At 34.1% G+C, this 16,506-nt stretch overlaps 1 protein-coding gene across 1 annotated transcript; it reads left to right on the plus strand.

Moving 5' to 3' along the window:
• The first annotated feature begins 249 nt into the window (after window positions 1–249).
• Window positions 250–9,681, plus strand: LOC129910321 (leucine-zipper-like transcriptional regulator 1 homolog). Its single transcript, XM_055987656.1, has 8 exons — window positions 250–1,012; window positions 5,039–5,347; window positions 5,410–5,524; window positions 5,585–5,748; window positions 7,429–8,229; window positions 8,287–8,462; window positions 8,586–8,764; window positions 8,824–9,681. The coding sequence occupies exons 1-8, from the start codon at window positions 651–653 to the stop codon at window positions 9,226–9,228; spliced, it is 2,511 nt and encodes an 836-aa protein (XP_055843631.1). The 5' UTR covers window positions 250–650; the 3' UTR covers window positions 9,229–9,681.
• Window positions 9,682–16,506: the final 6,825 nt, after the last annotated feature.

The raw sequence follows: 16,506 nt of genomic DNA on the forward strand, positions 1-16,506 counted from the left end.
TGTGTTGTTGTAATCCCATATAAAATCTCAGCTGATCGTAAACATGTGTTGACAAGCAAAAAAATCCAAAGGTATCCTAAAAATTTTTGGATTCTCGTGTATCTTATGGGAGATTTGAGGAACAGCCGATTCGTGTTCACAAACGTATCGGATACTTAGGTATCTTGGATAGGGTATCTGTGCGTACGTGAACGCACCCATTGAACAGTTTGAAGAGCTCTGTCTTTTTTTTCTGAACTACTGTCAAATAATTTCTTTTTGTTGTTGTTTTGCAAGAAATTTCTCATTTTTCTTGGAATAAATTTTCATAAAAAAAGTTTACGTTGATTGAGTTTGTGTATAATTTTATCAAAAACAAAAAACCGAAATGAAAATATTATCAAATTTATTAATAAATATTTGGTAAAACCAAAGTACAACCTCCATTTATCGCCATCGAATCCTTACAATATTTCGTTCGAATTTGGACTTGTGTGGGCGTATGTAGCGAGTTAAGCGAAGAAGACGAAAGCGACGATCTAAACGACGAATCTCCAGTTTTGGAAAATCCCGTTGAAAGACTCCTCAAATCCATTCCTTGTCACCTCAACGCCAGCACCAGCGCAACCATTAGCAATCAACGGAGGCGTTTCCATACATGTAATGCTTTGATGTTGAAAGCGATCCTTGGAAGCGAGTCCGATCCCACGGAGGACAGTGGCGGTGGTAGTGGCAGTGGAAGCGGTGGAGCTGGCTGCAATACAAGTAATAGTGGTGGTGTTGGCGTAAGTGGCAGTTGTAGTGGCAGTGGGTGTTCTTTCACTAGCGGTTGTGAAAAGTCTGGAAGTCGCAAAGGTCGAAAAGGAACTTGTACACGGAAAATGTCGCACTCTAGCTCGAATTCGATTAAAGTGCACAAGTCGGTGTCGCCGGGAAGTTTCAGTTGCAATGCTCTCAATGTAGATTTCTCGTCGTACACAGCTACACATCAGTGGACTAAAACTCTGGAGTGTGCTGAATTTGTAGGTGCCAAGTAAGTATTTTCATTCCAATAAGCTAGAAATATCTGTAACGCTTATATTCGGAAGGCCAAGTTTTTGAATGCTAGGCAAATATGAAAAAAAATAAAGTCAAGTCAACATTTTTGGTCTTTTGTCAAAAGCATCAAGAATTCAACGCTCGTCTTCTACAATGTATAATGAAAACATATGTAATACCTATTGTTGTATGATGCATTTGTCGACTCGTATCAATTAGGCGACTTTTGTGTCCTTTTTGGCACGATTCGGCAACTGAATTTTGTTATTTTTGTTTTTATCTACTTTTAAGTAGAAACATAATTACAAATTATGTACTGTCCGAAAAGTGCCCTGAGCAAATATACAGGATGTCCAACAGTGACCGCCCCAAATGAAAACCATGGATTCCTGAGGTCATTTTAAGTCGAAAAACGAAAAGTTTTCGAGTTATGTCGGTTTTTATGATTTTTGCTTTCTTTTCCTTTAACTGTCTTTATCTTAGCCAAATTGCCTACGTCTGATTCGAAAGATTGTACAACCAATCAAGAATTTATTACAGTTTTAATTTGTCCCAAAACTTTTTTATCTGCGCACAAACAAAATTTTCTTCTTTTTTTAAGTTGTTTTTTTTTTTTTACCTTCGCATCATTTTAGTCCAAAAAACACGTAAATAATTTTGTTTGCTTATTATTAAAGCCCAGTTTATTTTCTTAAAAAAACATAATTTTTTTAATGAAAAAGAAAATAATTTAAAACAAAATAAACAAAGTGAATTTAAAAAAAAAAATTAATTCAAATGAATTAGAAAACCTTTTCTGAGCTATTGTACTTAAGAAAAGAACAAATAGGTAAAGCCCAGAAAAAGTTTTTAATTCATTTAAATTAAATTATTAGGTTTTATTTAGGCTTCAATGATCTTTATTTTTGGATGCAATTAATGAAACACTAATTCATCTTTTTGTTACCCTACGTTTTGCCGGTTTCTTTCCAGCTTCCTCAGGGAATTTTTATTTGACTAATATAACCAAAAATACTATTACAAATTAGATTCATATGGAGCATATTTAAATTTTTGTATAAGAACTTACTTTTAGTGGTGAAAATTAAATTTTAGAACATTTTTATTATTGTTGTTTGAATTTAAAATTTAAATAAAGAATTTAATTAATTAACATGAAAAACTAAACAAAACACTACAACAAAAACTTAAAGCTATTATCACAATTTCTTATCACAGACTTTAATTTATGGCAATACTATATACGCAGCTGATATTATCAATGTTTTCTTGATGGTTCATCGTTCGGTTCATTTTCTGCTGGATGCGCAGGCTTTCCAATGTGTACCGGGTGGAGATGCGGTTTTCCTTGTCTTATATTTTGATGTTATCAAAATCAGCCATATGTGTTTTGTCAATCATGTGTTGTGAGAGTGCTGTGGATGGTATCTTTTTTCTAATGTCAGCTTCATGCTCTGACATTCTTACAGCTAATTTTCTTTTTGTTGTTCCTATGTATAAAGATAAAGATCATTAAAGCCCAAATAAAACCTAAAAATTTCAATCATATATGATCAAAAATTCACATATTATATCATTTAAATTAATTATTTATTGAATTAATTATTTATATACAAATTATTTTTTTTTTAATTCACTCAGTTTATTTATTTATATTATACTGGGCTTTAATAATAAGCGAAATAAATTAATACTCATTTACGTGTTTTTTTTTTTGAAAAACGAAGAAAATTGTGTTTGATGCAAAATTGCGGAGAAACGGTTGTGCACAGAAAAAAGTTTTTTTTTGACAAAATAAAACTGTAATATATTCTTGATTGTTTGTAAAAAAATATTCTATATCTTCCATTCCAATTGTTGAACGAAAAATTTTGTTGCACCGTGTGGTGCATTTCTGCCATTATTTGCAATTTTTATTCTCTTAAATATGCCAGAATTAGGCCTGTTCTAAATGAAAACATCAAAATTTCCAGAATATCGTTCTATCCGTCTTAGTTTTATTCCCTTTTTGTTAATAATAGCCCTGTTCCTTTGGGAGAGTACTTTACTAGCAATTTTCAATGGAACGCACTTTCAACGAATTCAATACGAATCGTATCTACTCGGGAAGAAGAGCATGAGTAGATGATAGTACCAGATTAACCAAAACATCTACTATGTGGTAGTCTTACCACATCCAATGGAACAAGGCTAGTGCTAGTGTGCTTTTGGTATGGATGATTGCCTTTTCCATTAGATTAGTAACTACCTTTCTGATCGTTCATTCACTACATAAATGTTGGTGTGCCCACAATCCCGAAATTTTCAATCCAGAAAACCCAGAATCCCGAAAATTCTGAATTCCGAAAACCCAAAACCCCGAAAGTTCAAAATCCCGAAAACCCCCAAAGCCAAAATCCAGAAAACTCAGAATTCCGAAAATAAATAGAAAAAATACAAAACTCTTCAAATTTGTCTGTCGCTGAAACTTTAATTGAAACATAAAATAAAACACCAATTAAACAAAAATTGAAACATACATAAAATCCACAATTGTATTAGGTCTGTTAGGTCTGTTGTTTTCCCGCTCCAGGGCACTCTGAGTCATGTCAATCAACTGTCACAAAAATCAGAGTTTTTCGGGGCTTATTTTACATCAAACATCTCAGAACTTTAATTTCATCAGCTGACATTTGACATTTTTTACTTTATTTAGTTTCTTATTTCATGAATTTTGTGAAAAATCTTATATTTACCACACAAATTTTGTATCCACAAACGACAAATTGTCGGTGAAACCAGAAAAGTGCGTAGCTCCATTTTAGCAAATTTTATAGGAGAGCAAAAAAACCTCATCGTTTTGATCTTGAGTTTCCATTTTCTAATTTGCTAATAAAATAAAAACTATTGACTTTAAGGGGATTCTTAGTTTGAGGAACGGTAGATATCAGGTGGCTAACAGATGGCATTCAAATCTAATTTTAAGAAAATTTGGAGTTACACACTTTTCTGCTTTCAGCGACGAAATCACTTTTCGCACTCCTAAAAACTTTTTCTTTCTTAAATGACAACATCTGATTTGATTTTGATAACTCTGGATTCCGCGCTCTGACAAAATACCCAGAGTTATCCAGGGTGCGTTCAGAGAACATCGAACACAGAGGAAATAACTCTGGTTGAAAAAGGAGCTACAAAAAACGCTTGACAACGAATTCGGAGCGACCCAGAGTGCCCTAGAGCGCACAACGAACAAACCTATTGATTTTAAATCTTATCATTCGATAACAAATTATGATCATTTACCATTAAAAAATGTTTTGATTTTCGTTCAACAATTTTTTCCCAGTTAACTCAATCAAAACACAATCCTGAAAGCAAAATCATGTTTAAAGAGATATTAACTTGGGAATATTTTTGAGAAATCGAAATCCAGAAAAATTATATAAAATGAAAAATTTGCGGAAATTTTTAATTTTATATACATTTTCGATATTTCGGAATCCCATTCATGATTGTTGGTTTTTGGGATTTCGGTTTTCGGTTTTCGGTTACACTGCTCAACACACAGAAATTTTCTCTAGCTTTGAAATGAAAAAGCATACAAATTCATAAAATTTTTTTGTTTTGTTAAATTTTTTTATTTAAAAATAATTTTATGTACCAAACCCAAACATAAATCTTTCTGGAAAATTTTAAAAAGTTGAAAATTGTTGGCCAGTGATCCCCAAAACTACTACACTAAATTGTTTTTTTGGACGACTCAGCCCTCAGTTTGTCATATTCGTTTCCAACGTCCCTGCTTTCTCTATTTTATCGCTTTTTTAAATCAGTTCATTCCTTCCCTTAAACTCTATTTTTCCTTGGCATTACAATCTACAGAAGTTTAAAGTTAGGTGTCTTCTACTCAATCATCTCCTCTTTTCTCAAAAGCTCGCACTGTGCTTTTATAACATTTTAACGGTTTTCACAATCCCTTGATCTGCGCTTTAATTATAAAAAAAAATGAATTTTAATAACAATTTATATTCCTTGTCTGTTACAGGAGAAGCAAACACACAGTTGTGGCCTACAAAGATGCAATGTTTGTATTTGGCGGAGACAATGGCAAAAATATGTTAAATGACTTGATACGATTTGGTGTCAAGGACAAGTCCTGGGGAAGAGCCTGTGCGACCGGAACCCCTCCAGCACCTAGATATCATCATTCTGCCGTCGTTTATGGAAGCTCAATGTTTATGTTCGGTGGATACACAGGAGACATACATTCGAATTCGAATCTAACAAATAAAAATGATTTATTTGAGTACAAGTTTCAGACAGCCATGTGGGTGGAATGGAAATTCTCTGGAAGGTAGGTTTTTCTTGTGTTGCTATAAAAACTAAAATTTATAATAATGATGATTGTCTTACTAGAATGCCAGTTCCACGATCAGCTCACGGAGCAGCAGTTTATGATCACAAAATGTGGATCTATGCTGGTTATGATGGAAATGCTCGTCTAAATGATATGTGGACATTAAATCTAACTGTTTGTAGTAGTGAAAAAAAAGTAGAATTTATTTGAACTTCGATTTGTCTCTTTTTTTAGGGTGAAAACCATCAATGGGAAGAAATTGAACAAAATGGTGATAGGCCACCGACTTGCTGTAATTTCCCTGTTGCTGTGGCTAGGGACTGCATGTACGTTTTTTCAGGACAGAGTGGTTTGCAGATAACCAATTCTCTTTTTGAGTTTCATTTCAAAACAAAAACGTAAGTATACATTTTAAAATATAAAAAAGTGTAACCCTCTATAAAATCTGCCATCAATGCAAAATTGCATTTTGTGTTATTTTTTGGGAAATGTTACTTTTTTAATTTCCTAATTGAATCGTTTATTTTCAAAACGTGATAAGTCCATTTTGAATTTTTGTTTGTTAAACCCAATAAAAGGTATTTAAATAATAATGGTACAAGCATTCAAAAGCGAAGGTTTGAAGAGGAACATGTTTCCCTGCATTTAGGTCGCGAAAAATAAACGAGGTTGAACAACTCGCTCCATTGCATTGCGTAGACATATCATGCATAAAGTTTTTGTAAAGCCAGTATTCCAATTGGGATTTTTATTTTGTCTATTCTTTGATTTCAAAATGAGTTTCGATTTTTTTGTACAGTTAAAAGTTATGGACCAATAGAAAAAATCTATGTTTTCGGCCCAATTGTTGGTAGTTGTACGCAGAATGTTGTTGCAACGTGGCGTTGAACTCTGTCATTGTTTGCAATTCAATTTTACCTTTAGTCCAAAATAATGCGTTTCGCCCATTGTTTGCAATGTACATTCTCTTAAATCTGCCACAGTTAATTCTATTCTGAATAAAATTTCCCGGTAAACGTCTTCCAGAAAAATGCTTCCAATCGATATTCCCAGAATATCGTGCTATCTGTCTTAGATTTGTTCCTTTTTCGTTTATATTGATAAAAAAGCAAAATAGGAACAACATTTCCGAAAATTTTGATTGAGAGCTCTTCTTGCGAACACATTTTCTCTCTAGTTTTCATTCACAAAGAGGCTGAATTTGTTTTTTTTTTTTATTTTTTCGTAAAATGGACTGGTACCGAGTTATTTGATCAAATACATTTTTGTGTATTTTGTGTATTTTTAATCGAAAATTATGGATCATGAAACAACAATACTTACGTACGTCCAGGCTATTTGTACTGGAAATACTAATAGACCGAGAGCTGGCCACAGATTTTTTGAGTGAGAGGTAACCGATTCATATTGTTCGATACAAAGTCCCAGCCATGGTAATAACGATCGTCTACCCGCATGTATCGCCGACTTTACAGAGAAAAAGTGCATCAAAAGTTCCATTTTTTCTGAAAACCAAACCACCTGGTTAGGTTAGGTAACAGAAAATCCATGACATAGGTTTTATCCGCGCCCAAAACGTCCTACAGATGAGCCCAAAAGCGCGTTTTTTTCACCCGTTTTTACCCCTTAAAACATTTGGATCCGGACGCCCTTGTCTCCCTGATTACAAAAACACTATTACAGACGTTTTATCGGCGATGAAACGTCATTACTCATTACCTTGACTTTGACTAATTGTAACATTTATATGAATCAGTTACCTTTCACAGAAAAAATCTTCTGCCAGCTCTTAGAATATATTGAAAAATTAATTCCATCAAGATAAAATTGACGTGATTTAACGGAAATTATTTTGGAAACTCTTAAGCCTTCCATAGTAAGTGGTCTAAGGATATAATTATAGAAATTTCAATTCCTTCAAAGCCGATACATGGCTTTTGACAAAAAATTTCCTTTTACGTTCGCTTTATGTAAAATTTCATTGCTCAAGTGTTATAGAAATTATTGTGCAATTTCAGACCAATAAATATATATTATTCTACTTAATTTAAATTTTCACCTTTTACGTTTATTTAAAGTTGGCGAAGAATTTCCAACGAACATGTCCTCCGCGGTGCTTCGGCTCCCCCATCTCGCCGTTATGGTCACACAATGGTACACCATGATCGATTCCTGTACGTTTTTGGTGGATCAGCAGATTCTACATTGCCCAATGATCTCCATTGCTATGACTTGGACTCCCAGGTTTGGTCTATTATCGCACCAGAGCCAAATTCCGATGTTCCATCTGGACGAGTATTCCATGCATCGGCTGTCATTAGCGATGCAATGTACATATTCGGAGGAACTGTTGATAATAGTGTTCGTCGAGGTGACACCTATCGATTCCAATTCTCCAGCTACCCAAAGTGTACACTTCGCGACGATTTCGGAAAATTCTTCAATGAGAAGCAATTCTGCGATATTCAATTTATCGTTGGCCCAGAAGCAATTAAAATCCAAGCGCACATTGCTTTTGTAGCTGCTCGATCAAAGTTTTTACGAACAAAAATATTAGCAGCTCGTGGAGCCAGCAATGCAAACTTGCAAAAATTGATAGGAACAGTAGATGTGCCGTTCAACGATCGGCCTCTACTTGAAGTGCGCTTGTTGAGTGCTCCGCCGGAAGCGTTTGAAATTATCTTGAATTACATTTATACAGATAGAATTGATTTGAAGGATTCGTATAGCAAGAATATTGTTATTTTGATAACTGATATCTACCAGTTAGCGGGACAATTTTTAATGCCTAGATTGGCACAGGGGTGTATCCAATACTTGGACTTCAAGACATCCAAGCAGAATGTGTTAGAAGCATTGTACAATGCAGATAGGCATAAGTAAGTCAATATAACTCTTAAAGAATTGTTTTGTGGTAAAATAATTTTTATTTTAAGGATACAAATAATCAAAGACCATTGTATGCAATTTATCGTCAAAGAGGAGAACTTCTCTGACGTTGTGATGTCAAGTGAATTTTGTGACTTGGATAAGCCACTTTTAGTCGAGATAATTAGAAAGAGATTGAATCCAAGCAAATCAAATCCTGATGCAAACCTCGAGAAGAATGTTGGTGAGTATTATAGCACCATAGGCACAAATATTCAAAAAAAATTATTTTTCAAATTTATGTGTGAAAAGAATAGAACCAGTCTATTGCATTGAATCATATTGAAATATTGTAAATTTCTTTTAGGAACCACCCTTGAAAGCGATATGGCAGTATTTTTAGAATCCTGTGGCAAGGATTTTTGTGATATTAATCTCGTTTTGGACGGTCAAGTTATTCCAGCTCATAAATCGATTCTTTCAGCTCGTTGTTCATACTTTCAAGGAATGTTTCGATCATTCATGCCCCCAGATAACACAGTTAATGTAAGTTTATTTGTAATCCCAACTAAAATTTATAAATCAAACAAAAATCTTTATTTCAGATTCAAATTGGAGAAATTTCGCCATCAATTGAATCATTTAGCTCTCTCTTACGTTACATTTATTATGGCGAAACAAAAATGCCCCCACAAGATGCTCTCTATTTATTCCAAGCGCCATGCTTTTATGGACTTTCTAATAATCGATTGCATGCATTTTGCAAGTACTCTCTTGAACACAATATCACATATGAAAATGTGTTGCAAACTTTGGAAGCGGCAGATTTCACCAAGATCACCGATATCAAAGAGTACGCACTCAAATTGATTGTTAAAGAATTTGCAGCAGTTGCGCGTTTACCCAAAATGACTGGATTAAGTCGAGATTTGCTTTTGGAAATTATAAGGGCCGTAGCTGATGCCCACGGAGAGTTCTTGACCACAATAAGCATTAATACGGATCTTTGAAAATTAGTATTTTTACAGCCGGCGCTAACAATGCTATTGGCTTGGTTACAAATTGGAGATTGTCGCTGAATGGTTAAAAGTCAAAGGAGAAAACGATTTGTATTTTTTTCTTTATTTATTATACCAACATAACGTTGTGTTCTGAAATTCACATTCTATTCCTTAGCACATGTAGTCTTTTTTTTTAAATTGTGATAAACAGCAAAAACAAAATATAGAAGTATTATTTTATTATAAGTTGATTTTATATATTGGCAAAACATTTTTGTTTTCATTATAAACTTTTAATAACTTTAATTTATTACGTACGAGTAGACTTATAACATTTTTGTTTAACAAATTAAAAATGTTCTTTATGTATATAATTAAATTAAGAAAATATTCTTTGCTAAAATATAGCTGTATGGGATTAAACATTAAATAAACATATATATGTAATGATGATGTAGGCTATTTGAAACTTCGTATGTTATCTGTGTGTTTAAAAATATAAATAAATTACTTGTTTTTAGATATTGACGGCAAATAAACTGAATTAAAGTTACATTTTAGTGTTTTAATTTGTCTTGTCGATTTAGAGAGCAGACTATGTATCCAATACATTGAACATTTCTCGTTGTAAAAACAACATGATCTGTTTTACAAATTGACGACATTTTAAATCGGCTGAGGAAGAAAATAAATGAAGTATAGCACCGGGCTAAATTTTGGATTGCTTCAAAAGAATTTTAAAGCTTTACAAAATTAAAAAAAAAAAAAAAAAAAAAACGGTTCTATGACAGAGGCACCGTTAATATAATGAATGACTTTCGAAAAAATAAGATAGACCCTGTCCAAAAATTCACACTTGAATTTTTTTTTAAAGTATTTTTTTTTTTTTTAATATTATTTTCAAAATCATAAGGGGTATTTATGAGAATGGTAAATGTGGTTTGGTTAATGGGCCTTACTAATAAATTAAAATTAGTGCTAATGTTAAAAGAAAACTTTAATGCCGACTTTTCACGAGTCGATTTTAGCCGCACGATATGTCGGTCGACTAGGAATTTTCTATGGGGATCGTCAGTTTAGTCGCCTGCCACTTACGTTCACACGAGTCGAAAAACTTCGCCGCACGGCAAAAATCGACTCGTGAAAAGTCCCCATAAGATTTCAGAATACCATACCAATAATGAATTTAATCTCCAGTTTAATCGTTAGCAAAACATAAAAATTTAATACACGGAAATCCATGTTTAAAGTCGAGCACTAAATTAAAAATGACTTTGTTGATGGTAAAATAACCAAAATGATGGTAAAATCAGTGTTGCCATAAAATATTTTTTGAAATCGGGAGGTTATCACATAAAAAATCGGGAAAACAGTAAAAATTAAAAAAATCAAGATTTTATAATTAAAGCAGATCTTAAATGAAACAGAATCTTTAATTTCGATAGAAAACTTCTTGTATAGCTTTGTCATTGAGTTCTGAGTTGAATAAAAATAAGCATCAAACCAAATCAAATTCCGCCCTGGACATTTTATTGCATGAGTAAAGGCTCAGATGTGGTTTTGTTTTAATATTTAACTAGAGTAAAAAGAATTCATTGTTGTTATCGATTTTGTTTTTCGTTTTGAGATGTTTTGAGGTTTAAATTGTAATTTTTGAATTGATAAAATCGACAAAACGATTTTATCTTTAACGTGGTTGTCCGTTTTTTGCTTCACGTAACTCCATCACTACGGTCTCATCAAAATTTATTGCCACATTACAGTTTGAGAATCTTCAAAAATAAATCTAGAACACAAAAACATGAATTGGGTCAAAAATGTTGAAAAAAGTAGATATACATATTTCTGTTTGTGAGGTGGTTTTTGCTTTCCAGCCGAGGTGTGAGCTCGACGGATTTCCAGGGTTTTCCACAGCCGGAATAAACGTTTCCTTGTCCTAAACTTAGAAGGTGCTTTAGTCGGCTAAAAAAAGGGAAAGAAACTTTACGTTTATTTTATGGCCTCTAACGGCACGCAACACGGCAGGCAAAAGCTCTGGTTGATCGGCAGGTTTATTTACGGCCCCTGGTGGCATGCAGAACGGCAGGCAAAAGCTCTGGTTGATCGGCAGCTTTTTGTTTCGGCTCCTGGTGGCAATCAGAACGGCAGGCAATAGCTGTTTTTGATCGGCAGGTTTTATTTGGCCCCTGGTATGGCACTTCTTGTTTTGTTCGGTTTTGTATGGGTGTCATATTACTTTCTGGTATGACTGACTGTAAATTATAACAGACAGAAAATCTAATCGTATGATTTTATCTAGTATTCTTATCTTAATTGGGTAAAAGCATACAAAGCGGCGCTGCACAGAAGGATCAGAGCTGCCAATGAGCTCTTAAGCGGAAAAGAACAGAGGAACATCAGCTTCTCAGGAGAAAAAAGAGGCAACACGAGAAAGAAGCGATCGTGGAAATAGAGGGATGCTATAACAGAAATGAAGTTCGTAAGTTTTACCAGAAGGTAAAAAGAACATCTCGGGGGTATAAACCTAGAACTGAAGCCTGTAAAGACCAACAGGGAAACATCGTAGTAGAGACGCAAGCGATGCTGAGAATATGGAAAGATCACTTCTGCAATCTCTACAATGGCGATGACGAAGCCAACCCCGCCCAAAGATATATTGCACCATTCAATATCGAAGATGAAGGCCAACATTTCCGTCCCCCCGGCCTGGAAGAAGTGAAGGCAGTCATATCCAAGCTTAAGTCAAACAAAGCCGCTGGAGCTGACGGCCTTGCTGCCGAACTTTTTAAAGCAGCAGGAGATGACCTGGTTAGGAGTATGCACCAGCTCATCTGCCGAATATGGTCGGAGGAAATCATGCCCACAGAATGGAATCTCAGCATCGTGTGCCCGATCCTTAAGAAAGGAGACCCTCTAACCTGCGCCAACTACAGAGGAATCAGCCTCCTTAACATCTCATATAAGATCTTCTCTGCCGTACTATGTGAACGTCTGCAGCCGTTCGTCAACAACCTGATAGGTCCTTATCAGTGTGGCTTTAGACCAGGAAAGTCCACCATCGATCAAATATTCACATTACGGCACAGGAACAACAAATCGATACCCACCACCTGTTCATCGATTTTAAAGCCGCGTATGACAGTATATACAGAGATTAATTGTATAGAGCTATGTCTAGTTTTGGCATCCCTGCAAAGCTCGTCCGGCTGTGCAGGATGACGATGGAGAATGCACGGTGCTCCGTCAGAGTCGGTAAAGACCTAACCAAAGCATTTGATGTCGAAAAAAGTTTTAGACAAGGCGACGCACTGTCATGCGATTTTTTTAACATCGTTCTTAAAAGAATTATACAGAACTCAAACGTCAACACCAGAGACACCATCTTTCAAAAGTCCGTTTAGCTGCTTGCATATGCCGACGATATTGACATAATCGGAAGAACTCAGCGTGATGTCAATGGCGCTTTTGTTAGCATTGAAACGGAAGCGGCAAAAATGGGTTTAAGGGTCAAGGAGGACACTCAACACCGACGCATTGGACAAAACGTCACCATCGACAGCCATAACTTCGAGGTAGTAAAGGACTTCATCTACCTAGGCTCCGCTATAAACACGGACAACAACATCAGCGCTGAAATCAAACGGAGAATTACTCTTGCCAACCGCTGCTACTTTGGTTTGAGAAGGCAATTGACCAGCAAAGCCCTCTCTCGAGCAACTAAGGTGTCTACAAGACCCTTATCATCCTCTACGCAGTAGAAGAAGACCTCGTCTGAGGTGGCGCAACCAAGTGGAAGGGGACCTCAATCAACTTGGCGTGCGCGACTGGAAGCAGCGAGCTAAGGATAGAGCTGGCTGGCAAAGCTTGTTGGTTGAGGCCCAAATCCAAAGCGGATTGTAGCCGCATTACGGTCACCCTAAGTAAGTAAGTAAGTAAGTAATTGGGTAAAAGGGGATATATATATAATAGGGCATGTAACGCTTCGTTACATGTTTTAGACAGTACCCAAAAAGACCTTATATGTATGTTTAAACTAATTTCTAAATTAAATAGTCGCGTTAGCCTAGGTCACAAGGTGTTTGCCTCTTACTAGGCTAGGTTCGTTTTCCAAGTTGAAAATGAGAATTTTCTTGTTTACATTAGTAGAATAAAAGTAAATTAAATTTGTCTAAAACATCGCGTATTTTGAATTGTTTGACGATTTTTTCGTTTTAAAGAAAAATCTTGGGAAAAACGCAACGCACTAAAAGCAAATCAATTAAACCCAAAAGCAAATATAATTAAACTAAAGCAAACTATTTAAACTTTTAGCAAATCTATTTAAACTAAACGCAAACTGATTAAACCTTATCTAGAAAAAGCTTTTGGTATCGAGCTATGAATAAGGGATTAGGATTTAGAAGCTGTCCGTAGCACTAAAATCAACGAAACACCCCAAAAACCACAATAAGACCCTATAAACAAAATGTGCATTTCAGTTAATATGGAAAAATCTAACAACAAAAGAAACTCCACCTAGGATTTGATGCAGTTTTGGAGAGGGGTTTATTTTCAATGTAAATCTCAGTTTACGTAATTTTTTGTTAGGTGGGACATCCGCTATTTAAAAAATTGCGTTACTGTCAGTTGCTCAGTTATATACATCGCCGTATAAAACCTGTGTTTTTTAATGTTTTTTGAAAAAGTTATGTTGGAAAAAATTAAAAGTAGGTAACATGCTCTAACTCTTATAGTATAATAGCCCATTAAATAAAAAAAGACATTTTCTTTAATCGAAACAAAAGCACGACGAACGACTTAAAAGAAAGATTAACAGGGACCATAACTTGGTTGCAGTTATTGAAGTAAAATTGATAAAAGTAGATTGCTCTAGCAATGTTATTAAAAAAATATACCCAATCACTACCATTTTTTATTTTAAAGGTGAAATAAATTTGTGTTTTGGTTAAATAGATTTGCTAAAAGTTTAAATAGTTTGCTTTAGTTTAATTATATTTGCTAAAAGGTGAAATATATTTGTGAAAAGGTTAAATAATTTGTGTTTAGTTTAAATAAAAGTGCGAATGCTATGTTAACATTTTTTAAAGCAAATTTTTGTCAATTGCAAAAAAAAATTATTTTCATGCAATTTTTTTTATAATGGAAGGCAAATACATTTATATAGCCCCGCTATAAAAATGAAATAAATTCCTAAAAAATTCGGTTAAATCGAACATAAAATATCCATAAAACATCCAAAAACAAATAACGTCGCCTCAATAAAATAATGTCGTATGTTACATTCGGTTACTTTTGGGAAAACGCAATTAAATTTTTTTTCTCGAAAACTGTACGGTGAATTTCGTTTAAAATATCATGACATATACCGAAAATATTTGTCTATTGAATTATGTTAGAATTATTTCAATATTCCAATCCAGAAACAGATAATATTATATGCCGATGTTGTATGTTACGTTTTCACAGAAACTATTTGTTAGCCACAAACGACAAATTGATGGGACATACGACAAAAAGAAACAAACGACACTTATTTACGAAATACGACAAATAAATGTCAAATTCAAAGCGAAAAACAAATAACTAACGTTAATTTATTAACTTTTTAAAATCACATTGGCTCTTGGTAATAACCCGAGTTTAGCAAAACTCGATTTTAACAAAAACATCATTGGTAAAATAACGTACCTACATCTAACTTCTAAACAATTGGTTTAGAAGCAGTTCACCTATAAAATTATAGAACTTTTTTAATTTGGAAGTGAGATGTTAAAATCGAGGTTTCGCTAAATTCGGGTAGGTATATTACTATGGTTTATTGACTTCACAACAAAATTCTTTCCTAAAGATAAAATCACATATGTAAATAGAAAAAAAAAATAATAGTTACGTTATTTTTAAAGCAATTTTAGAATTAATGAAATCACAGTTTACTCATGTCGTTTTCTATTGACGAATCTCAGAATCAGATTTGTTAATTTGACAGCTGAAAGGGGGGGTGAAGAGGGGAAATAGTGGACAAATCTCAGATTTCATGATCTATTTGCTTGTTGAGATTCAAAAAAATGAAAAAAAAGGAATCTGATGTCGTTTTCTATTGACGAATCTCAGAATGAGATTTGTGAATTTGACAGCTGAAAGGGGGGGTGAAGAGGGGAAATAGTAAACAAATCTCATGTCGTTTTCTATTGACTTTTGTGATTTTTGTGTAAAATTCTCAGATTTACCACTGCAAATAGAATATGAAATCTAGTTTTGTAATTGTGTGCGAAATCTGTGCGTATAAAAAAAATAAAACAACAACAAATGTTCAGACAAATGTCAAACAGAGGAGTGTGTGTGAAAGTGCGTGTGTTTGTATGCGTGAATCTTGATAAAAATCCAGAATCAGATTCTTGAATCTCAGATTCATTTTTTTGTCATTTTTTTGAATCTCAAGACGCAAATAGATCATGAAATCTGAGATTTGTCCACTATTTCCCCTCTTCACCCCCCCTTTCAGCTGTCAAATTCACAAATCTCATTCTGAGATTCGTCAATAGAAAACGACATCAGATTTCATGATCTATTTGCGTCCTGAGATTCAAAAAAATGACAAAAAAATGAATCTGAGATTCAAGAATCTGATTCTGGATTTTTATCAAGATTCACGCATACAAACACACGCACTTTCACATACACTCCTCTGTTTGACATTTGTCTGAACATTTGTTATTGTTTTATTTTTTTTATACGCACAGATTTCGCACACAATTACAAAACTAGATTTCATATTCTATTTGCAGTGGAAAATCTGAGAATTTTACACAAAAATCTCAAAAGTCAATAGAAAACGACATGAGATTCAAGAATCTGATTCTGGATTTTTATCAAGATTCACGCATACAAACACACCCACTTTCACACACACTCCTCTGTTTGACATTTGTCTGAACATTTGTTGTTGTTTTATTTTTTTTATACGTACAGATTTCGCACACAATTACAAAACTAGATTTCATATTCTATTTGCAGTGGAAAATCTGAGAATTTTACACAAAAATCTCATGTCGTTTTCTATTGACTTTTGAGATTTTTGTGTAAAATTCTCAGATTTTCCACTGCAAATAGAATATGAAATCTAGTTTTGTAATTGTGTGCGAAATCTGTGCGTATAAAAAAAATAAAACAACAACAAATGTTCAGACAAATGTCAAACAGAGGAGTGTGTGTGAAAGTGCGTGTGTTTGTATGCGTGAATCTTGATAAAAATCCAGAATCAGATTCTTGAATCTCAGATTCATTTTT

Source organism: Episyrphus balteatus, chromosome 2 (assembly GCF_945859705.1).
Source record: "Episyrphus balteatus chromosome 2, idEpiBalt1.1, whole genome shotgun sequence".
Lineage (NCBI taxonomy): Eukaryota > Metazoa > Arthropoda > Insecta > Diptera > Syrphidae > Episyrphus > Episyrphus balteatus.